At 48.5% G+C, this 23,553-nt stretch overlaps 1 protein-coding gene across 1 annotated transcript in view; it reads left to right on the forward strand.

Moving 5' to 3' along the window:
* ANTXRL (ANTXR like) overlaps positions 1–23,553 on the forward strand; it is a 79,801-nt gene that overhangs the window by 36,550 nt on the left and 19,698 nt on the right. Inside the window, exons 10-17 of the mRNA XM_030570681.1 lie at positions 58–156; positions 2,113–2,182; positions 5,612–5,690; positions 9,857–9,952; positions 11,545–11,583; positions 13,328–13,426; positions 15,039–15,206; positions 16,322–16,402. Of these exons, the coding sequence (XP_030426541.1) occupies positions 58–156; positions 2,113–2,182; positions 5,612–5,690; positions 9,857–9,952; positions 11,545–11,583; positions 13,328–13,426; positions 15,039–15,206; positions 16,322–16,402 (731 nt within the window). The remainder of the gene's footprint in view (positions 1–57; positions 157–2,112; positions 2,183–5,611; positions 5,691–9,856; positions 9,953–11,544; positions 11,584–13,327; positions 13,427–15,038; positions 15,207–16,321; positions 16,403–23,553) is intronic.

Genomic DNA, 23,553 nt, shown 5'->3' on the forward strand with positions numbered 1-23,553 from the left:
GAGGGGAGAGGAAAAAGGTCAGTCACTTGTCATCATTCGTTCTATTTACCATTGCAGAATCCTTTCAAGTTGTGGTAAGAGGAAATGGCTTTTATCACGCAAGAAACATCGATCAAGTTCTCTGCAGCTTCAAGATCAATGACACCATAACAATCAGTAAGTTGATGGGCTGGCGATTTTATGCCATAAGTTGCACAAGGATCCTGACGTAGCTCCTCTCAGAGTCAATGCGAGTCTTTGCACGGACTTTGGTGGGCGTTCTTTAGGGCCCTAGTCCCATCCTATGGGTCAAATTCATCCCTGTGCAATCCCAAGACCTGGGAATCATTTAAGTCATACTCTGAAAATGGTGCCCAGGCTTTGCACTGGGTCTTTCATCCTCACTGCAACAGTGGAGATGGTTTGACTTGCTGTCCATTCAGATACAGCCCGTCTGGTACTGGGTGGGGGAGGCGGGAAGACGTGAAATTGCCCTCCGCTCTCGTGTCCGTTAATAACACAGACGGATGCTGTCCTGATCCTGGGATGCTGTGCTCAGTCACACGTCAGTTTCACTGGCTCAGGAGGAGTGACCAAGGGTTGGTGCCATTGGAGGCCTGTTCAGTCACTCAGTGAAATGAGTTGGTCTAAAGTATCATAAAACAAAACCCAGCACAACTGTGTTAAATTGGGCCCCTTGCAGGCAGTCTCGGCACACAAGCTAAGGCTTGAATGGGCCAAAGAGATACCCCCTCCCCACCACATCTGGAAGTTGCCTGGGTCCGTCATGAGTGATGCACATGAGTGGGGAGTTTGCCCACTTCTGCTCATACCATCATTACTGGCTGAATCCAGTAGGGACTTTTATACTCTGTGGCTGTCAATCAGGTGGCTGCTTTTCTCCAGCAAGAAAAAACACATGGATTGCTGCTTCTTTTCCTCTTCTGGCTGCATGCCTGGACGTGGCGGTTCAGGAGACTGGTGGTCTTCCTCCCAGTCCACTTTCAGATACCCTGGGCCTGAGGCAGTCTGTTTCCTGTGGGGTTCCAGGTGGTGCAGATAGCCAGATGTCAACATCTCTTGGCCTTTCTGACCATTCCCTCTATTCATGAAGCACTGCACCTGTTTAGTATCGGAAGGGTAGCCGTGTTAGTATGGATCTGTAAAAGCAGCAAAGAATCCTGTGGCACCTTATAGACTAACAGACGTTTTAGAGCATGAGCTTTCATGGGTGAATACCCACTTCGTCGGATGCATGTAGTGGAAATTTCCAGGGGCAGGTATATATATGCAAGCAAGCTAGAGATAACAAGATTAGTTCAGTCAGGGAGGATGAGGCCCTGTTCTAGCAGTTGAGGTGTGAAAACCAAGGGAGGAGAAACTGGTTTTGTAGTTGGCAAGCCATTCACAATCTTTGTTTAATCCTGAGCTGATGGTGTCAAATTTACAGATGAACTGAAGCTCAGCAGTTTCTCTTTGAAGTCTGGTCCTGAAGTTTTTTTTGCTGCAGGATGGCCACCTTAAGATCTGCTACAGTGTGGCCAGGGAGGTTGAAGTGTTCTCCTACAGGTTTTTGTATATTGCCATTCCTAATATCTGATTTGTGTCCATTTATCCTTTTCTGTAGAGGATATGATGCCAGCAGTGCCCCTCTGCTATGTACATCGGCCAAACTGGACAGCCTCTACGGACTTTGCAAGCTCAATAGAGTGACAAGGGGGGTGAGGTCACATCTTTTATTGGACCAACTTCTCAATGAGAGAAACAGTCATGAGATTGCCCAGTAAAAGATGGGACCTCACCCACTTTGTCCCTCTAGTATCCTGGGACCAACCCAACTACAACAACACTGCGTCCAAGATGCACAATACTAAGCCAAACATCTAGGTGACCCATCCTGAGGGTGCCCTTTGAATGTTTTGAGCTGGGCGATGTCACAGCTGGATATCACAGCTGTGATTTGGAATGACAAATAAAGCCCCTAAAGATAAGGACCTGCTCTGAGCCATGTTCACACTGGGCCTGATCCTTCACCTGCAGCTCTCCTTGAAGTCACCAGCACCCCTCCGGGTTGAGCCCGTTCAGGAGACACCGCCCTTTCCGTACGTTACTGTCTGTCTTGTTTTCTTTTAGACGAAAAACCAACTATTGTGCAAGACACCTATTTGCTTTGCCCTGCACCAGTAATAGAAGACATTGGACAGTAAGTACAGCTCTGCAGCCTGGGCTGAAGGAGCGGGGGTGCTGGCTATGGGATCAGCAGGTGTTTTGCCTAAAAAGGACTAAGCAAGGAGCTCAGGCATGTGAAGCTTTTCAGATGTTCATTGGCAGGTTCAGCACCATCCTGATGGACCAGACCCTCCCCTGGGGTATGTCAGCATGGCTCCATTCCAGGCTGGGCTCAGGCAGCGCGGGACCCTGGGCACACTTCAGCATGGGGCCCCTCATAGCCCTGCCGCCATTTGAAGTGGTGGTGGTGGTGGTAGGGGCTGCAGCCTGCCCCTTTGGTCTATATTCCATAACTTGCCAGTGCACTCAGTCGTCGTGATGCCTCCTTGAGGAGCTGGGCCCTGCAGTGCATCTTGCAGGAGGGACAGGGATCAAACACATGGGCAGAGCATTGCATCTGGGTCTGCTGGTAAAAAGAGAGTTGAAAACAACATATTGGGTGTCACAGTTCCACAGGGCCAGTGCTGCAGCCCCAGCTTTGGAACAGTTACTGGGAGGAGTCCTGCAGCATGCCAGACCCTCTAGGGGGTCTCACTCTTCCCCCAGGGTAAGCCACGTGGCTTCACCACCTCCTTAGATTGGACCTGTGGGCCTTCAGCACTCCTGCTTCACACTGGGAGCTCAGCGAGTCCCACTGGGACAGACCCCTGAGGGAGCTTGTGCAGTCTTAGGGAGCAACACACCTCCTCTGCTAGCACCTGCAGAGACACATCCAGCGTTATCACACTGCCAGGTTTATTAGTCAGCGGGAACGCACATAGGAAGGCCTTGGTTGGCCCAGAGGAATGAAGTTTAAGCGCAGTCCAGAGCCCAGCCAAGCTGCAATGAGCCCCACTGTTCAAGCTCTGTCTCCCCATCTGTCTGACATGTGCCCCCGCAGTCAATGCTTAATGTCCCCCTCATTCCCCGCTCCCCCACAGTCCTTTGTTCCTGACCTGAGGAGAGGTGGCTCGGGCCTCCCTGCTGAGAGGCAGGGAAGTCCATATCTCTCTGGGCCCTTGGTTGCTAGGTTTCCATGCCCAGGCAATTGACTTTGCCATTGTCTCCTTAAGAGCTCCATTGATATGGGACCTGAAGCCACAGACAGCTAGGCCCCATGCCTACCTGTGACTTAGCTTGATCTGAGAGCAAACATGCCCTTTTCACCCACTAGGAAGCAATGCCGCATATAGGAGAAACTGAGGCCATACAACTTCTTCTTACAAATATTCCAAAAAAATTCCCACTTCATTACGTTGGGTTTGAAAGCTACGGCTTCCACATCAATCCTACCATAATCGCCTGGGGCACATTTCCATCACCGCACACAACTTCCTGCTGTTCGTGGGCATGCGGAATAGTAGGGATGCATGAGAGGGCTGAATTTCTGGGCATCCTTCTGCTCTCATGTACGGTGGTGTAAATCAGGAGTAACAAATGAAGTCTCACACTCGTTTGGAATCAGTGCAGTAGGGTGTAGAATAGTTGCATTCAGGAGCTCTGATCAATGCCTCATAGTGAGTTTCACCAGGGCAAAGAGTGGGTGTGAAATGCAGCCATTCTTAGCTGGTGGCATGTTACATCCACTCTGCCTAGGCAGAAAGGACTATACAAGGTGCAGGGTAAGGGAGGAATTGGGCCCATTGATCCTTTTTATGCATTGTAAATAAAATCCTGACAAATTCACACCAGCCTAACTAAGGACAGAATCTGGCCCTCTGACTACACTGGCAAATGGCCACATTCTCCTCAGTGCAATGCTATTGATGTTAGTGATGCTGCACCAGGACATGTGAGTTTAGTTCCAAGTTAACTAAGCAGGATGCAAAGCTGCGGATCTCAGAGGTTCGCTTCACAGGGGCCTGTACAGACATTTCCTTCCGCTTTTCTTTGGGTTGGTTCAAACAACTGTAAAATCCGAAAGCAGAAAACTCCCCAATATTACCTTGTTTGACTCTGAAACTGCACATTACACAAGGTACTATGGGAACCACATAAATTCACTCAACATCTGTAAACCTTTTAGCACATCCTGGGCTCGGCTTCAAATCTGCAACAAAGCTGGCGCTAGGCAAACTTCACGTGGTTTCGGGTTTCATCTCCCAGAGCTCTAGTCAGGCATTTCGTCTGTCTTCCTGTTTCATGGGAGGTTTAATTTGAAGCCGAGAGACTAATCTGTGTGAACTAGACTACTGAGCAGCGAAGGAGAATTGCTTTGAATGTTGAGGACGTGCTCTATCAATTTTGAATATCGACAATTCTGAATGTACGTGATGTCCCCTCCTCCCCACATTTTGCATCTAACTCTAGAGCGGATTGAGATTGTATTGAATTTTAAGCACATTTCACATTTTGACACCCCCCCCGAAAAAAGAGGGGGGATGGATTTTGGAGTCGGGAAGGAATTTTCCTCCAGGGAAGATTGGCAGAGGCCCTGGAGGTTTTTCGCCTTCCTCTGCAGCATGGGGCACAGGTCACTTACTGGAGGATTCTCTGCACCTTGAGGTCTTTAAACCATGATTTGAGGACTTCAATAACTCGGACATAGGTTAGGGGTTTGTTACAGGAGTGGGTGGGTGAGATTCTGTGGCCTGCATTGTGCAGGAGGTCAGACGAGTTGACCATAGTGGTCCCTTCTGACCTTAAGTCTATGAATCTATGATTTCAAGTGTCTTTATTTATTAATCAAATTTAGTTTCCTGTGTTTGCATATTCTCTGCTCTCACCAATGATGGTGACTCCTCCACCCGCTTCAGCAACTTGTTTCATGACCCAACCCCCTGTTAAAGTTAAAGGGTTGAATTGTTCCCCGTCTTACCCCCATGCAATCCCATTGTGTGCTCAGATAATATAGTGAGGGAGACTAGATAAGTATTTAAATAGCTAGGTGGGGTTTAAGCCAGGGCAGAATTAGGCTCTTAAGGACAGGTGCTAAACTAATGTAGGACAGTGACAATGTACTCCAGCTGAGAACATGCCCTCCAACCTAAGGCCAGATTCTGCTCCCAGCTACCCTGGTGTAAATCCAGACGAAGTCTGTTAACTTTGGTGGTGATTCTCAGGGTTCATCCCCATGAAAAGGAGAGCCCAGTGTCCCTGCTGCAGCTTAAACCTGTAGCTTCCCATTCTAGCACAGGTCGTATTGCAAACATCTAAGCCGTAGCATTCTAAGTCACTGAGCTAGTGCCCTATACCCCCAGGGAGAATGGAATCTCTTAATAAAGAACATATGCCCCAACTCAGTTTAGCCAACATTATAATGTTGGCTTTTGGGCAAGCAAACAGTCAGATGCAGGTGAGCACCTGCCGTCACATAACTGTATTGACTAGGGAGGACATGCACTCAGGAGCCAATGGCCAGGAAGAAGGGGAACAGTGGGTATAAAGATGACACTAAAAATAACTGTATCTGTTTGTGCTTTAGGGTGGTTTTCCTCCAAGTCAGCATGAACAGCGGACTAACGTTCATCTCCAGCTCTGTCAGCATCACCAGCACACAGTGTGTAAGTATGGGATACAGCCACCAGAAGCACCTTGAAAAGAAAGGGCTGCTTTCCGGGGAAGGACTCTTCTCCGTCACAATTGCAGAGCCGATCCTGGCAGTGCACTAAAAAGCAGAGAGGGCTGGCTAAGAGCAGTTCATTAGTGATTGCAACCCATGCCTGGATCACGACTGATAAATAAGTGCAAGAATATCCTCCCCCACCCCAGGAAAGAGAGAGAACTGCAGATCTCAGACCTGGACTGGGAGGGGCCCATGGACCCCCAGAGGAAGCCACCCCCCCCCGAAAGTATTGGCAGTCCACCGCTATTCATTGTCTGTTCCCCTGTTTCATTCCCATTCATTGGGGGGGGAGGGTTGCCACTGAAATGGGGTGAGGGTTGGCCTTCCTGGCATGCAGAGGAGCATAAAGGGACAGTAGCCCCAAGTGCTGGGATGAGCTTTCCCTGGAGGGGCTGTTCTGTCACCCAGCCAAGGAAGAGCTTTCTGTGCCGCTGATACTGATGGGAGACAGGGAGAGAAATGGCTGGGCTACGCAATGGCTTTGTAGCTGATGTTAGCCTGGCGTCTGTCTGCCATGCGGGAGCACGACAGGACTCAAAAGCCCCAAATGACCTTTTAGGGAAGATTCATTTTAGAAGCAATCAAATAATCCAAGCTAAGAAGCCAGTTATGATGGGTGATCAGCTCACTGCACCTCCAGGGAGAGAATAGGCCACGTTCCCAGCTGGCGTAAATCAGCAGAGAGGCAGTGGAGCTACATCAGTTTACACCAGCCTAGGATCTGGACCCCTGAGTTGAGATGACAGGAGGTTTGCCATAATAGCTGGATAACAAGCATTTTACACCAAGGTCATGGGTGTCAAGGTGAGCTTAGTTCTGCTCATTGTCAGTGCCACCTGACAGCTATTGGAAGGAGTTGATGGGCTCAGGCTATGTCACAAAGCTGTCATCACACGTGGTATTCCTTCACTGGGCCCCTTTGTGGCAGCATCAGCGCAGAAGCCATGGGTGCTGAAATCCACATGGCAGAGGTGTCTGACTTTTTCAGCAACCATGCTGGGAAATTAAATCCCAGAAATGTGGGAAAGTCACAGTGTTTAGTTACTTGGAATTGAGCAGGAACAGTTTTTCCATTTCTCCTGGTTTCAAAACCCCCTCCAAACTTTGCAAGAATTGCGATGAGATGGGGATTTTACACCCACACAGCACGCATTTTATACCTACATCCCCTTCAAAGCCATCTCAGGCTGCTGCAGCAAAACCTTTTGCAATGATAGGCCCAGTTAAGAGTCGGTTATGGGCCATGAATTTTAACTCACTGTACATTTGGTTACCAGTGCTTCATGCGCTTCTAATGGAGATTGAACTCAGCCCTAGCGGGGGTCCCTGCAGGTCAGAGCTCGGCCAGGCTGCTGGGGAAGGCATGCATTGCCATTGCCTTGGGGTAAACAGAGGACTGCAATCTCCAAGGCTGTCAATCTGCCACTTTTCACCAGCACTTCAAGTCACTTGTAGCTTAAAAACGAGCAAGACCAGGGGCCCAATTCTCAGCTGATGAGCAGCAGCCTAGCTCCATTAAAATCGAATCGCACCGCGGAGGGTCTGGCCCACCCTTTGCAAATATGTTTTCAGGCTTGCGCGGAATCTCATGCATTCAGTTCTTTCTTTATCATTTTAGAGGATCCTTCCACTTCCCTTCTCTCCCGTTTCCTTTGCTGTGAATCGCAGCAAGCTGGCCTCCTCGGCCCTCATTCTCAGCTGGCACCTCTGTCCTTTTCTGTACAGTAAGTGTCTTTTCTTCCCTTTCCTCCTGAGGTTTCCTCTCCAGCCCCTCCACCAACCTATTTCCAGTCTTATTTTACCTATTTCCTAACAATCTTATCTAATCTGCTCCTAGCCCCTCCTCCATTTCACTCCCAGGTTTTGCATCTTTTCAGCAGGCTGACCCTGTTGCCCTTATGACACTGAGATCATCCAACACAAACTTTGATATAATGTAACTGACTCTGAGAAGGTTTCCATTAGCATGGATAATAGGATCACTAGGGCAGCAGTGCTAAAGTTTTACTGCATGCTCTTACCATCACTAGCTAGCCCAGGGGTCAGCAACCTTTCAGAAGTGTTGTGCCAAGTCTTCATTTATTCACTCTAATTTAAGCTTTCGCGTGTCAGTAATACATTTTTACGTTTTTAGACGGTCTCTTTCTATAAGTCAATAATACATAACTAATCTAGTGTATGTAAAGTAAACAAGGTTTTAAAAATGTTTAAGAAGCTTCATTTAAAATTAAATTAAAATGCAGAGCTCCCCTGTAAACATGCGGGACTCACCCCTGTGGCTTCTCCTGCTGGTCGTCTCCGGGAATTAGCTCTCTAGCTGTTGGAGCACCCTCTACAGGCCCATGATCTGCTGCTGCTGGGCCGCCATGTCCCTCCCAGGATCCCAGTGCCCCTTTAACTCGGTATTGCCCCCTGGCAGTACCCTCACAGTTCTGGGTCTCTCCCTCCTAAGGGACCCCCCACCCACTATCCCCACTTTGCCTTAGTCTTGGCTACTGCCAGTCATCACTTAGCCCCCGTTCACTGGGGCTGACTGCAGTATATCAGCCACTCATCACAGGCAAAGGGGTTTGGACGAGCTGCCTCTGCCTACCCATGGGCTGCCCCTTTGCAACCCCAGTACCCAGTTGGCCTTACCCTAGGCCTGCAGCCTGGGGGTTTCCAGGCCAGAGCTCCCCAGCTCCTCTTGCTTTCCCCCAGCCCTGCTCCACTTTAGGTACCCAGGTACGCTCCCCAGCAGCCAGGCCCTTCTCCCTCTAAAGGCAGAGAGAGACTCTTGAGCGCCTGGCTCCCAGCCTCTTATGTAGGGCCAGCTGAGGCCTGATTGGGGTGTGGCCCAGCTGAGGCTGCTTCCCCTAATCAGACCAGCTTTTCCCTGCCACAGCCCTCTCCCAGAGCTGTTTTAAGCCCTTCAGGGCAGGAGTGAGGTAAGCACCCCGCTACACTGCCGGGCTGGTGGACAGGACCTGGGCAGTGTGAGTGCCACTGAAAATCAGCTTGCGTGCCGTCTTTGGCATGCGTGCCATAGGTTGCCTACCCCTGAGCTAGCCTGATGCAGCCCATGGAAATTACAGATCCCAGCATGCAACATTCCATTTTGTAGCAAGGTTTATTTTTTGTCAAAAAGTCTCTTTGTTCCTTGAAGATGTTGTGTTGGGCTGCCATGAGTGCACAGAGGCCTGTGTGGTGTCACTTAGGGTGAGTGTTTTATTACAGAAAATCTGCAGAGGGATACAGCTAGTGATTGGTTTTGCAAGACTTTCCAGATTAACCCATGAAGACCAGAATTTTCAGAAGGGCTCAGAACTCAGTCCAAAGAGCTTGGCTCTGATATAGACACCAAAACCAGCAGCCGTTTTTTCAGAAGTGCCCAGTGGCTTTGGGTGCATGTCTGCACAAATGTCACAGTGAGAGCCGCTGGGTGCTTAGCCCTTGACAATGTGGCATTAAATGCCTACCAGGTTAGAACGTTGTCTACATCAGGAAGCACTTTGAATACAAGAGGCAAGAACGTAAACTCTTTGTTCCAAAGACTGACATAGTATGGATGTCAAACATAGATGTCAAACATGTCACCTGCACCTATTTTATTGCCATGAATGAGAGTATTGTAGCAAAATGACCCATTTGCACAGTTAAGGAGTCGGAAGATACAGTCAGTCATGTCTTGCTGAATGCCTGAGTATCCATAGAACGATCCTGCAGTTGGAAATCAGGCAAAACACCCCACCAGAGACGCTGGGGAATGTTGTCTTCAGGATCACATCCTTAGGCTCCGATTCAGCAAAGCATTTAATCACGTGCTTGAATGACATTGAAGCCAATGAGACACAAGCATGTGCATAAATGCCCTTGCTGAACAGGGCTGCGTTCCTGTATCAGGGCTTGAAATATTAACCCATGTCCCTGAGCGTAGAATCCAATCCCAATTGACAATAATCACTAATTCTCTATGCTTTGTATAATCTGATTAAAACCTGTAATGAAGCAAACCAGCTCCTCTTCTCCAGGTGTAACAGTACAGCCATAGGGTCTCCTGCTGGTGTTAGCCTGCCAAGCTTGTGGTGTATTAAGGTAACCTGGAAACAACTGTCTTGTTTGCAGCTCAGTGGGACGATCCTTTTCATCGCACTCTTAATTCTGTTCCTGTTGCTGGCCTTGGCGCTGCTTTGGTGGTTCTGGCCTTTGTGCTGCACAGTGGTGAGTATGGACTGTGATCTCCATGGCTTAGTTTCCTCTGCTTTCTGCCAGAAGCTGGGGTTAAAAGCCTGGAGACATGCTCAATAGACAATGAGCGGAGCAGGCATGAATCTTCTTCATCTTAGGATATAAATTGATGTATCGGTATGGCCTCGATTCAGCAAAGCACCTAAACCTATGCCTGTCCCATTGACGTCAGTGGGACTCAAGTACATGCTGAAAGTTAAGCAGGTGATTAAGAGCTTTGCTGAATCCAAGTGAGACAGCAGTGTCGGTTTGTTAGAGTATAGGACTAGGAACCAGAAGATGTGAATTGCATCTCTAGCTCTGCCACCACGCTGCAGGGTGACTTGGGCAAGTCACTTCCTCTTTCCGTGCCTCCATTTCCCACCTGTACGGAATGGGGTTGAAGAAACTGATTTTCCTGGTAGAGTGCTGTGAGATCTAGCGATGGAAAGTGCTAGATATGATGAGGATGTGTGAGTGTATGCTCTTACTTCCATTGGAAATGCATTTCATATGATGGATATTTCAACTCATGGGTTAATGTTTCGCAGTAGCGTTGGACTCAGATGACCTGTTCAGTTAAGAGAAAGTTTGAACTCACAAAATCTGAGTCTATATTATGGGTGAGTCAATCTGGTGTATAAGCATTGGTGACTCATCTACGCCAGTTTGACCCCAGTGCCACTGCACTGTCTTCAATGTCATTATTCCTGACTGTTGGGAGCGAGAAGCAAGTCAGGCCCAGTAATGTGCCAGTCTAGATGGATAGGGCTGGCTGGTGATAGTTCATCAGCAGGCAGGAGAATCTCTGTGATCCCATCTCTACCAGCTGGCGGAGATCACACATACCACACTGCTTGCTAGCTATTGTCCCAAAGGAAAGGTGCCAGCTATCCTGTTCTGTCAGCTGTCTCCTGCCAGCTGATCTGTCCAGTGGCACTAAAGGTCACTGGCCAGGGTGCCAGCCCTGTCTGCTGAATACTGTGGCATCACTGCTGGGAGAGAGAGGACAACCCCAGGTACAAAGCTGGGTGCTCACCTAAAATTAGGCTTGGCAGAATTCAGTTTTTATTTTTTATAATGACAATGGATATCGATGTTTATTTTTAAGCTTTTGTTTTTATCAATTTAACTTTTCACCGTTGCAGGAAACTTTTCACAGTGGGCGGGGGGACAGACAATGAAGGGGAGGAGAACAAAGGGCAGGGGCCAGACAATAATCCTTTAATGACAGTAGACATTGAGATTCAAATAGTTAAAGCTTTATAATCACTAAAGCACAACTTGTCAACATCACAAGTCAAAATATACAAAGTAAATATCCTTAAATCAAACTCTCAGGCAGCATTGTTCTCACTTTGTCTATCTGTATGTTTCAATGATTATCAATGGAAATATTTTTTCACCGGTTTGTGTGTACACGGTGAAATCAACGTTTACTGATCATACTAAAATCCTTCTGCGCTGACCTGTAATGTGAGCCCGGGGGGGGACAGAGAAGGACTGAGCCCAGGGGGACACAGGCAGTGACAGGAATATAAAGTGTATCTTTAACTCCGATTCTTTCCATTGCCTACATGTCATAGGTCATCAAGGAGCCTCCACCACCACCACCCCCAGAGCCTGTAAGTATTTTATTTTTCAAACCATAATACTACTTTCTGCAGCCACTGCAATGTAGCCCATTGACTAGGAAGTTGGTGGGAGTCATAATGACAACTCTAAGTCTGTCTCCTGGGATAGGGTTATCTGTGCCTTTAGGTCCATATGCACACAGATGCTCTTCCTCCATGGAAAAGTAGCTGCATAACCCCCAGCAAGATGCCTACAGAATCACTCTTTCGGTCAGACCTATATTTTGTTCCATGCTGCTGCGCATCACGCATGCATGAAAAATCATATTGCCAGATGCTGTGCTCAGTGCTCCAGTCCTGGCTCAGGCAAAATTGCCATTGTTCTCAATGGGAATTTAACCTGAGGAAGGAGTAAAGCTTAGAGTCCATCATCAGGTACAAGGCAGTGTGGAGACTGTTGTCTAGTGGCAAGGTCACTGGCCCAGGACTCGGGAGACCTAGAGACTCTGTGCCTGGTTCTGCTACTGATGTCACTTCCTCTCTCGTCCTTTGTGTGTTTTGATTGGAAGCTCTTTAGCGCAGGGTGCCTCACTGGGTGTGTGCACAATGGGGCCCTGATCTCAGGTGAAGGGGAGCGTCCTGCCTGTTTCCACTCCTTGCATGCACACACACAGTTAATCCGTGGCAAAAATAACTGCCTAACTCATACAAGCAGGCTGCAGTTGGCTGCCAAATTGCTTTAACTTGGCATCCATCTGAGGAGGGAGCCACAGCTGCCATTTTGAGGTTGCCAAAGACCGCCATTATTGTCTCTGTGAGCCTGTGATTTTTCCCGAGCAGCAATTCTGTGGCAATTTAACAGGAGGCCTGAGGGTTGGGGAGGGGGTACTGTGGAGAGACCTTGCTGAGCCCTTCTCTGCGTCATACGCATTCTGTGCACCAGCAGCAGGTGTCGGGGTCAGACTTTCAGCTGGTAGAAATTGGCCCAGCTCCACTGAAATCAGTTCAGTGCTCCGCAGGTGGGGTAAATTGAATTGGAGGCAATTAAGCTCCACTAATGTACCTCAGCTGAGGACCCTGCAACATGTCTCCTAGGATGTCAGTGCAGGATCATTCACCAGCACTGAATTAGGTTAAGTGAGGAAAGAACAATGGCTCTGAAAGAGAACCCAGATCTGGACTCCATCGCATTTTGGGTTTGCTAAAAAAACAGCCCCAGTCTTTATGATGGGCCAGATCAAACACCAGATCCAATCCCCCCAAAGGTACAAAATCCAGTGCCTGATTTGAATGGTTGCAGCCTGAGCCCGTCGCTGCAAAGAACCAAACAGGGCAGAGGAGCTGTGTACTGCTGGGAGAAAAGAATGGTCTGTAGTGCGCGTTAGTGAGCTCACAGGGATTGCCTTTTCTCCTGTTAGCAATGTACAGTTCCCAAAGCACAGCGAAGAACTGGTTTCATTTGGTGAACATAGCAGTGAGGCCAGTATAATGTGCAATTCATCTCCACTGTGCCTTCTACACCCTTAAAAGGCAGTTGTGATTTTTGAAGCTTTACGCATATTTGACCGTATATAAAAGCAGCCTGAAGAGACGAGAAGAAGGGAACAGACAGTCGGCTTTGACTTCTCTAGGAGAAATTGCAGCTGCAGAGACAAGAGGCTTTTGTTTGCTGTCAGCACATAAATATAACATACAAAGCCAGATAGCCAGGGATAGGGCCGTAGGATGTTCACTTGTTTACATCCCATGCTGTGTGCATGAAAACAACAGCGATCACTCTCCTTCTTTCCCGCAGGAATCGGATGATGAAGATGGATTGCCAAAGAAAAAGTGGCCAACCGTGGATGCATCTTATTACGGAGGCAGAGGTGTTGGTGGAATTAAGAGGATGGAGGTATCAGGCGCTTTTGTTTCCTGAGTCGCAGTAAACAATCAGAACCTTTTTAATTGAAAATCACGGCAAGACATTTTAAAAATGCTTTTTACAGAGTTATCATGATGGAATAGGGAGGCTGGTTTTTAATTAGGACCCATCTACCTAATCACACCTGCCAGCCCAGGAGTCAGCCATCAAGTGCCATCGTTTGCATCATGCAATTAATTGTGTCTGGAAGTATTAGTGAGTGCAAATTTGCAGGTTGAGGAATGGGATGAGGACCAAACAGTTTCACTTTATTGGATCAGATCCTCATTGGTGTAAATGGGTCTCGTCCTATAACTTCAATGGAGTGAGGCCAATTTATAGCAGCTGAGGGTCTAGCGTTAATTGGCCAAATTGAATAGAAGTAATTGCTCCTTAGTGCACGGATTAGGATTTTACCATCAGGCACTGAAACCTGATGCACTATCAGTTTGCCATGGGAGATTCTGACTCTTGAAACCAAGTGGCTAAGCAGCTGCATAGGGCAAATCTTGCCCTGGGATGCATTCACACACTCCCATTGAGGTCAGTTGAAACCCAAGGGCAGAATCATAAAACTATAGGGTTAGAAGGGACTGCAGGAGTCATCTGGTCTAACCACCTGCCAAGATGTGGGATTTGTTGTGTCTAAACAAACTTGCAGGTTTAAACTAGTGTACATGGTGGATTCTCTGCAACTTGAAGTCTTTAAATCATGATTTAAGGACTTCATCCTCCTTTTGAAAACGTCCAGTGGAGAAGCTTCCACGACCTCCCTAGGCAGTCTGTTCCACTAGACTACTGTTCATACAGTTAGGAAGCTTTTCCTGATAATCTTCCATTTTTGACATGAATTGAGATGCATTATTAGGGGAAATCCAGCCCTCTCCTACGCACCTATGGAGAGTCCTTTGCTGAGGAACCTAGTCTAGTGAACCAGGACTAACTACCCACTAAGTCTGAGAGCCACTGCTCAAAAGAACCCTTCAGGGCTCTTCCTCATTCCTGAATACTTTTGTCACCTCTGAGTTGGAGGGCTGCAGTGCCCTGTTCTTGGGGCTATTGGTGGAGACCACTCAGGAATGTTAGCTACTCCCCTGCCATGGGAGACCATTCGTGGCATTTGTGTTGACAGAAGATGCAGACTCTGGCAGATTGCTGCCGTGCTGTTTTCAGTGCAGGATCTTTGACTCTGGAACCTTGATAGACCATGTCTGATGATCTTCAGGGTCTAGTGCAAGATGCATCTGACTACCCTAGGTTTCACCCAAGTAAAGATTTGGATGGGAGGCGCCTGCTGGCTAAACAGCTGGCTGGGAAATTGAGTGGGGAATTTATTTTTCAGAGTTTCCTCTTTACGTTGATTGTTGGTAATGAATTAGGGGATTTTCCTTCCTCGCTAGTTAGTGGCTGCATGTCATGATGGATTGTTCTGACAGTAATTTTGCTTCCAAGAAGGTCAGTTCTCCCAGATGCATGAGCAATGGGTGAATGTTTCACAAACACTGATAGAAACTAGATTAAATAATAGGCATGTCTAGTTAAGATGTATGCCAGCACTGCTCACTGAAGCTTCTGCATCCATGATGTGCCCTTACAACTTCAGGTGAGGTGGGGAGACAAAGGATCAACGGAGGAAGGGGCCAAATTAGAGAAGCCCAAAAACGCTGTCATCAAATTGCCAGAGCAGGAGTATGAGCCGTGGGAGCCCAAGCCAAAGAAATACAATGTGAGGAAGCCACCTTCCCAGAGGAAGTGGTACACTCCAATCAAGGTAATGAATCTGCACATCAGCTTTAAAACATGGGTCGTTTATGCCAGGCATGTTACCACAGACAGGTTCCTGAGCACAACATTTCTCATGGTTGGCCGTGGGGTGGGAGAACTATTGGGGGGGTCCCCATTTCTGGGACTAGACTTCTCATAGGCAACAAAGGCTTGGGTAACGTCTTTCACTGTTTTCCTGTCCCTCTGCACTGATTGGATTCCAGCAAGAAATCCCAGAATCTCTTCTCAGGACAGCACCGTCTCAGCGATGCACACCCAAGAGGGGCAGACAATGTAGAGGAGGTGGGAAGGAGGAGCGTAGTTATGGCCCTGGATTGGGACTCATAGATTTCAGCTCTCTTCCTGCCCAGCTGTGCCAAAGATGCAGTGTGTGCCTTGGCAAAGCCAGTTAGGGTCAGGTTTTTAAAGGTCTTCAGGCACCTAACATTGCAGAAAGATACCTAGAAGGCTTTTCAAAAGCACCATTGAAATCAGTGGGAGTCAGGTGCCTATCTGCATCTCTAGGTTTCTAAACACTTTTGAAATCTTAACCTATCTCAGTTGATACTGATGATGATAAGGCATCTTTAATCCCAGGGTTGATTCACCGATATCCGTGTCATACACTGAAATCCTCGACGGGAGCGGCCAGTGAATTTCAAAGAGTTATGAAAATTGAATAAGCGATCCGTCTTTTGGATGCTTATGTATGCCAAATCTGTTCTCTTCTCCTTTATGGGGCCACCCATCATTAGACTTCCACAAGCTTCTTTGTCAAGTCTTTTCTTAATGCTATGTAACCCCGTTCACCCAACTGCACCTGCTGGTCTATGTTAATTGTTCATATTAAACCAGATGCATCCTTGTTGTAACTCCAGTTGGATGGATTTGTTCCATTGTGTGCAATGGCTGGTTCCCCTAGGCACTCGGTATTACATTGATGGGCATGCTATAAATACGGAGACAGATAATAATGAGTATACAAAGAGCAGCGGCCTCCGGGCCAGCCTGTGTGCTGATGGTTAAACACACACACAGTAATATCACAGCAAGTCGACTGTTGTTTAATTTCACGTTGTTCTCTCAAGCATTGTTGGTCATGTCACATGTGTTTGATTCCAGGGCAAACTTGATGCATTATGGGCTCTGGTTCGACGAGGCTACGATCAAGTCTCTCTTATGAGACCACAGCCAGGGGATAAGGTAAGTTGTCATGGACGCACTGTCATGTCGATTCTTTGTTGTCGGCAGTAATGCTCATTTTTTTTCCTCTTCTTGAGAGCTTGTCTCTCTTGGATTACCCTGAGGCTAAAATCCATCACTAGATCCTGAGGTTTAACGATGAGCTAAAATGTTTGCAGTGGCATCTGTTTAAAAGCATTGCCCCTAATGATCAATCACTGTCTCTCTGGTGCTGTCCTTTGAGCAGACGCAGGTAGAGATTGGATCATTTGAAGATGCCAGTTCATCTTTTGACTGATGTTACTTCTCCATGATGCTGTTTCTTGCCTTCCTTTCCGTAAGCAGAGATGTATTGGAATCAGGGGTTGGACTTCTTCATTTGTGCACTCCACTAGATTGTTGTGTCCTAGTTTAGTGCTGCTGTAAGTGTTAATAGATATTGGATCCTGCATACCAATGGCTCACAAAATGTTTTACTCATTCAATAGCAGAATTAAATGACAGGTAAGAGAAATCATAAATCACAGAGGGTCCCACCCTTCTGGGAAAATTCCCTGGAATTGAACAGAGAATAACCTTCCTGTGGGATTATAGTGCTGGGCTATAGTTCTGTGCCACAACCCATAAGTGGTCTTTAAAATTCTAGAGAGATGATCTCCTGCTTGGTTCAGTTCCATGGGCCAGATCCTCAGCGGATGTGAATCACAGCTATGCCAATATGCACCAGCTGAAGATCTGGCACTATTGTATTTATAGAGTGTAATTTCTGAAGGACCCTGTTGGTTTCACCTCTGTTACATTCTGTAGGACTTTTCCATAAAGCAAGCAGTCCTCTGCAGGAATGATCCACACGGGATGTTTGCACTCATGGGTTTTCTTCTTGTGGAAGTGACAGGGAGTTCCCATCCCCAGATCTTGCCACCAGCCCAGGCTATTGACATAGGTGCCCTGTGCCTGCATACTGCCTCCTGGTTTCCTTGGCAGCAGTTCAGTCAGGATGCAGGCACCATCAGGCCGTGGTACAGTAATACCGGCTCTGGCAGGGATCTTCTGAGGGAAACCGCTGCCCAGACACTGGCTGCTCCTTGCCTGGGCCCTCCTATCCTCTGATCTGGATTTGTGCAATGGAGCTTTAGGCCTTGGCTACACTGGCGCTTTACAGTGCTGCAACTTTCTCACTCAGGGGTGTGAAAAAACACCCCCCTGAGCGCAGCAAGTTACAGCGCTGTAAAGCACCAGTGTAAACAGTGTCCCAGCGCTGGGAGGGCAGCTCCCAGCTCTGCAAGCTAATCTCCACGGGGAGGTGGAGTACGTGCAGCGCTGGGAGAGCTCTCTCCCAGCGCTGGCGCCGTGACCACACTCACACTTCAAAGAGCTGCCACGGGAGCGCTCCCGCGGCAGCGCTTTGGAGTTTTGAGTGTAGCCAAGCCCTTAGATGGGCTGTGAGGAGAACACTGTGAAGCTATTTCTTCCCATTTCTGTGCCCCTCTCGGGCCAGCAGCCCTGGGTTCCGGCACCCCGGCTCTCAGTGGGAGTGTCTGGGTGAGAGTTGCTGAACCCTGCAGCAGAGTTACATCCAGTGCGATAGTAATCCGCAAGTGCCTGTCACGGGCTAAAGTGGCCTCATGCTGGGCTTCCACACATGGGTGAATTTCACCCTTAGTAACCGACAGAAAAGGTGGCTCCGGTTTTCTTTTAAAACCAATTAGGTGCATCCCTCCTGCTCATAGCAAGCTTCTGCTGTGCCCTGGACCAGGAACAGCTGAGCTCTCCTGCATCAGTATTTAGTCTTCAGGGTTCTCCACTTTTCCTTTGTGCCATAAATGAAACTCAGCTTCCTACGCTGCTCTGTAAAATTGCCTTTTAACTGGTTTACCAGGCTGCGTTTCCTTAGGCAGCTGCACTAGAGTCACTTATTTACTTCTTAAGCATGGCCCTGGGCTTCTGAATAGCCCATTGAGGCCCAGCTGTATTTTGATAGCAGGCACATTGTATGGTAGGAGACTATCCTCCACCTTTCACTTGCGCGGCTGGTAGGTTTCTATCCTTGCAGAGCACAGTCCTGCCACTGTCAGGGCAGTCAAGAAACATGCCAGGGGCTGACTCAAAACAGGGATTCTCAGTTACTTGCCTACAACCCTGCTGTGTGCAGAAGGAAAAGAAACCAGCAAAGAGACTATTTAAAATGGAGCGAGCTGAAGGATTGTTATATTCGGGGGAACATTAGAAAATCAACCGTGCATCTGGGGAAATAGGCTGGAAAGAATCTCATTGAGTTACATTCAGTGGAAGAATAAGGGTCATCTCTGTTCTATGAGCTGTGAAATTAACTATCGCTGAAGAATGTTGAAAGGGAAACAAGAAAATGACTGGGCACGGTTCTGTTTTCCGAAAAAGGCACTGGCGGAAGTTGCATCTCAATCCTTTTCTTCCGTTTCAAGAGCCACATTGCAGGGAGCAATATTATTGTATATTGTTTGTATTCCGGTAGCTCCTACAAGCCCCTGACCGAGATGGGGGTCCCATGCAAAAATATACACTCAGCCCCTGACCTGAAGAGCTTACAGCATTGCAGGACTTTTCATGTTGATAGCCATTGTGTAAAGCAAAAGGAATGACACAGTTATGAGTCAGTAGCAGGCTCTTAACCTCACCTGAGCCAGCCTCTAGAGAGAGACATGGTCATTCTCTCACTCATATGCACGCTGACAGAGCTAAACCGATTTTCTCATTTCATGCTCCCCCAACTCATAGGATGAGCTTACCAGGCATCACGGTTAGAGATGGTCTGAATTCTCTAAATTTGGAATTTTTCATAAGAATTTTGACAGATCTCTGCTCCCTCCCTCTCTGCATTTTGCCATGTTGCCAACTCTCATGGCTTTATCCCGAGTCTCACGATATTTGGTGTTTTTCTTTAAGCCTTAGCTCCTGGAGTCAAGTGATTATGCGAGAATCTTGGTTTTATTGCTTTAAAAAAGAAAGAATAAATTTCTAGTCTTTGTTGTGGCAGAAAAAAGCTTGAAAATACAAGACCTACAAGATCAATACCCAGCAGGCAAAAAGAACACAACATTGATTATTGGTTTAAAAAAATCTTTTGATTTTTTTTAGCCAGCCTTGTGATTCTGGGAGGCTTGGGGTTGGTAATGCTATGTTTTGTGAGCAGCTTGAATCATGATGTTGTGATTCAAATGCACAAAACCAGCTTGGACTTTGAAGGAAGATGGAAGGTTTCTGTCCATCAGAGATTTAACTGGAATGCATGAGGCGTGAGTTTCTGGCCACTGGGGTGTGTGAAACACAGGGATATTTTTTAATTAAAAAAGGAAAGTTTTGTGTGTTTTGTTTTAGATTTTCAAAAAGCATCCAAATTTCCCCCACCTCCCCCCAAATCCTTTTTTTAATTGAAAATGTAGGGTTCTGTTGGGGGGTGTTTTGTGAGATGACCTTGTGTGGTTCTTTTCTTGAGCAAAACAAATGTGGTTTTCCAATTTTCCAGTTCCATTATTCCTTGTAGGCTTTGTCTGCCCTTGGAGCTGAGTGTGTAATTCCCAGCTCCTGTAGACATACCCACGGCAGCATTGTTCCTTCTAGTGCACTAAAGCTAGCAATGGAGCTAAGGGGAGCACAGGCGGCAGCTTGGGCCAGCTGTCTGAGTTGGGGTGATGGAAGCTCCTTAAAAGTGGGGAAATCACTGGTGCCTGAACTGTGGTCCTGCCCCTCCATGCCACCCCTTCCTCCTGAGTCCCTGCTCTTGCACCACCCCTTCCCCTGAGGCGACGCCCTGCACCACCTCTTCCCCCCAAGACCCCATCCCCCACTCAGTCCTTTTTGCTACCTCCACCCCCAGTTTCTTGCCCTTACAACTGGTAAAAAGTGATGGGGCCATAACTCCCTGGGCCCCCCTATTCTGGCGCCCCTGGTCTTGGTACAATGCAGCCTGAGCCCCTGGGTATGTACTTGGCTGGTTAGCCCCAGCCACTGCCTGTACTATCCCACCAACACTGCTATTTTTAGTGTGCTAGCTCTGGCAGAGCTAGCGTGGGTACATCAGCGCAAGTTGGGAATTGCCATTCTTGGAAAACTGTTGAAAAAATGACCAAGAAATAAAATGTCATGGCAGAGAGAGTAAAAAAATGTTCTTTTTTTGTGGGGGGAGGGGAAAGGGATGAAAAATGGCTTTTTGACTCAACAGAAATTTTCTTGAGAAAATTTCCCATTTTCACCCACATTTTTCAGGTTTTTGTCGAAAAATTGAAAACATAAAAAATGTTTTGGCATTTTCATGAAAAGCTACAAAAACTTTTAAAAAAGAAACGTTGATTCTCGCCCCCCCCCCCCCGGGCCTGCAAAATACACTGCATGTTTTAATGAGTTCATGGCTTTTTTGTGGCTTGTCTTACAACTCCTGTGGCACAGAGGGTGCCCGAGTCAACAGACTTGATCCTGTGGGGCTCATGCTTAGCTGTGTAAACATTGTAGCTTGGGCTCTGAGGCCTAGGGAGCGGGGTGGGCTCAGAGCCAGGTCCAGCCTGAGCCGCAGCTTAAAAGTGCTGTCTACACAGCTGTATTTAGTGCCAATGTGCGATCCCCTTAAGCCTTAGTCTGTTGAGCTGGGTCGGCGACTTGCTGCCGCTGCCTTTGTAGACGTACCTGAGGGGAGTGTATTAGGCATCGCTCCTGGTTGGCCTGTTCATTGTCCCATCCACGTAGCCCTCTTCCTCTCCTCCCTGTTCTGGCAATGCCGGAAACGCCAAGCAATTACCGGATCGCTTGCCCCAGGCGTTCAGAAATCATGAGTTGGGTCACGAGATTGGCTTACCACCTATGAGATTTTTTTTTAAATTAAAAATCTGCGGGAGGTAGATTTATTTGCCTGGTCTCCTTTGAGCCTTGCTTGGGAAAGCTGCCCACATCAAAGCGTGCATGAGCATCTTTAGGGACAAATTCAAGGTGACAGCCAAGGCAGAAATACAGAGCGCCCTGCTGGCTGCTGGGAGGGGACTTGCCGCCTCCTCTGAGAACCCAGTTGCCTCTCCACTCTCCTCCTTCCACACTATCCAGTCTCCCCATCTGGCGAGTCGCTACAGTCACCCACCCCCACATTTTCCCTTTCCTTTCATGGTATCCTACCCCTGACCCTTTCCTTCTGCCACCCCCAATTCCCCTGCACCCTCCTCAAGCAGTCCAGTGCCCCTCTCCCACCTGCGCTCTCAGATCCCTTGCCAAGGATCGCTGGGGTGGTGGGAGCCTCGCCCCACAGCCCCATTCCTCAATATGGTTCCAAAGCGGTGGCTCTAGGCTGGCCCTCTGCAGCCGTAACAACAGAACACATCTGTGGGAATCAGCCTTGGCCTCTCTGTACTGAACAGGTTTCGAAGCGTCCCAAGAGGACTCAGCATCTTCTTAAGAAAAATCCTGGTGCTAGATGATTCAGTGGCACTGAGTCAAACCCATCCCTGCTGTAACTCCACAGACTTAGATCGGGGATAAATTTATCCTTCCTCTCCTAAGATCAGTGAGCAGAGTGGCACAGTCCTGGAGTGACCACAGTGGCAAAAAGCTGAGTTTGCTGCTTGGGGAGATGAATGATTATAGCACATCCCTGTATTCCAATAGCACCTGAAGGCTCCAGCTGAGATCAGGGCCTCATTGTGCCAAGTGCTGTGCGAAAATATGAAGCGGCTCCTCAGCTGGTGGGAATGGTCATAGCGAAATGGAGCTATGCAGGGTCCACCAGCTTAGCCTCTTCTTCGGAAGGAGAGAGAGCCCCTGCCCCACGGAGTTCACATTCCATATAGAGGAGGCAGCCAAAGAGGTGGCAGAAAGGAAGAACTATCCCCATTTCACAGGTGGGAACTGAGGGCCCCTCTGCCTGAAGCATCTGTTGCTGAATGCACTGCTCACCAGAATTCCCTGCCAGGAGCTCCTCTTCCCTAGGGATCAGACAGCAACGGGGAAACACACGCATGGCGTTAACCCCTCATTACCAGCAGGCTGTTGGTTGTGGGTGGTTCTCTAGAGGCAGAGGAGGGAACAGAGTGTGTGTGGCTTGGGTTCACTCCGGGGGCTCTCCTCAGCAGTCTGGCCACAGAGAGGCCCTGCTGCTGGGTTTGTAGTTATGTTATTTTAGTGCTGGCTTGACAGCCCTGGGGACGGAGATCCTTCTGATCCACACAGCTGGGAGTGCCAGCTGGCTTTGTCAATGAGGAGGCAACATGGCCCTGCAGATAGGGCATCAGAATCAGGATGGTTGGGTCCTGTTTCTCACTGTCATTGATGTGCTGTGTGGCCATGGGCAGCTTGCTTTGTGCCTCAGTTTCCCCACCTATAGCATGGAAAGAAGGATACCCCTGCCCTTCAAGAGCATGAGTGGGGAGGAGTTACATTAATGTCAGCAAAGACAGAGTGCACTGTGTCCCCTGAAATTCACACATACTGCGTTTGGTCTGCGGGAGGATCATTCAGAGCAGCCCCACGGGTCTGATGTTTCTTGCTCCTTGTGCGCTCGTCTACACCAGTGTGAAGTGGGTGTGAAACATCACGACTGGTGCAAGGCGGGAGAGGAGGGGATCTCCTATGGGCTTTGCACAAGTGTCCAGGATGCCCCAAGTTAGGGTAGAATCCAGTCCCCTGAGAGGAATCCACTGGTCTCCTTTGGGATGGGGCAGCTGGTGGAAAGGGGTCCCCCTACAGGCGGCTTCCCATGGGACCTGCAGAGCCAGCAATGGTGACTCTGACGTCCCCGCCCCCTCATGGAGATCAGAGTGGCTGGCGCTGGAGGGGCAAGTAGTTGGAGCACAGTACCGTTCCTCACCCCCACTCTCCCGCATCTGGTGTCATACAGGTCATTACAGGAGGGGGGTAAATTAGAGCAACCCTGGGGGCTGCCCTAGCCTGCACCAGGAGTCACACCAGCTCCCGGCAGCCCCTGAGTAGGGGAGGAGCCAGACACACCCCCTTAACCCCTTTGCTGGCATCATGGGTCTGCGTTCCTGAGCTGGGGATGTTACAGATGTTGGCTCCCCACCCGCTTCGCTCTGGGATGAAGACGAGGTGCCCCATCCAAGAGCCGGCTTAGTTGCTGCTTTCAGCAAATCCACTTTGGTTTGCAGTTCAGCACATACTGTGCCAGGAAATTCTCTACGGCTCGGTTTATCAAAAACCTC

This window comes from Gopherus evgoodei, chromosome 7 (genome assembly GCF_007399415.2).
Source record: "Gopherus evgoodei ecotype Sinaloan lineage chromosome 7, rGopEvg1_v1.p, whole genome shotgun sequence".
Classification (NCBI taxonomy): Eukaryota; Metazoa; Chordata; order Testudines; family Testudinidae; genus Gopherus; species Gopherus evgoodei.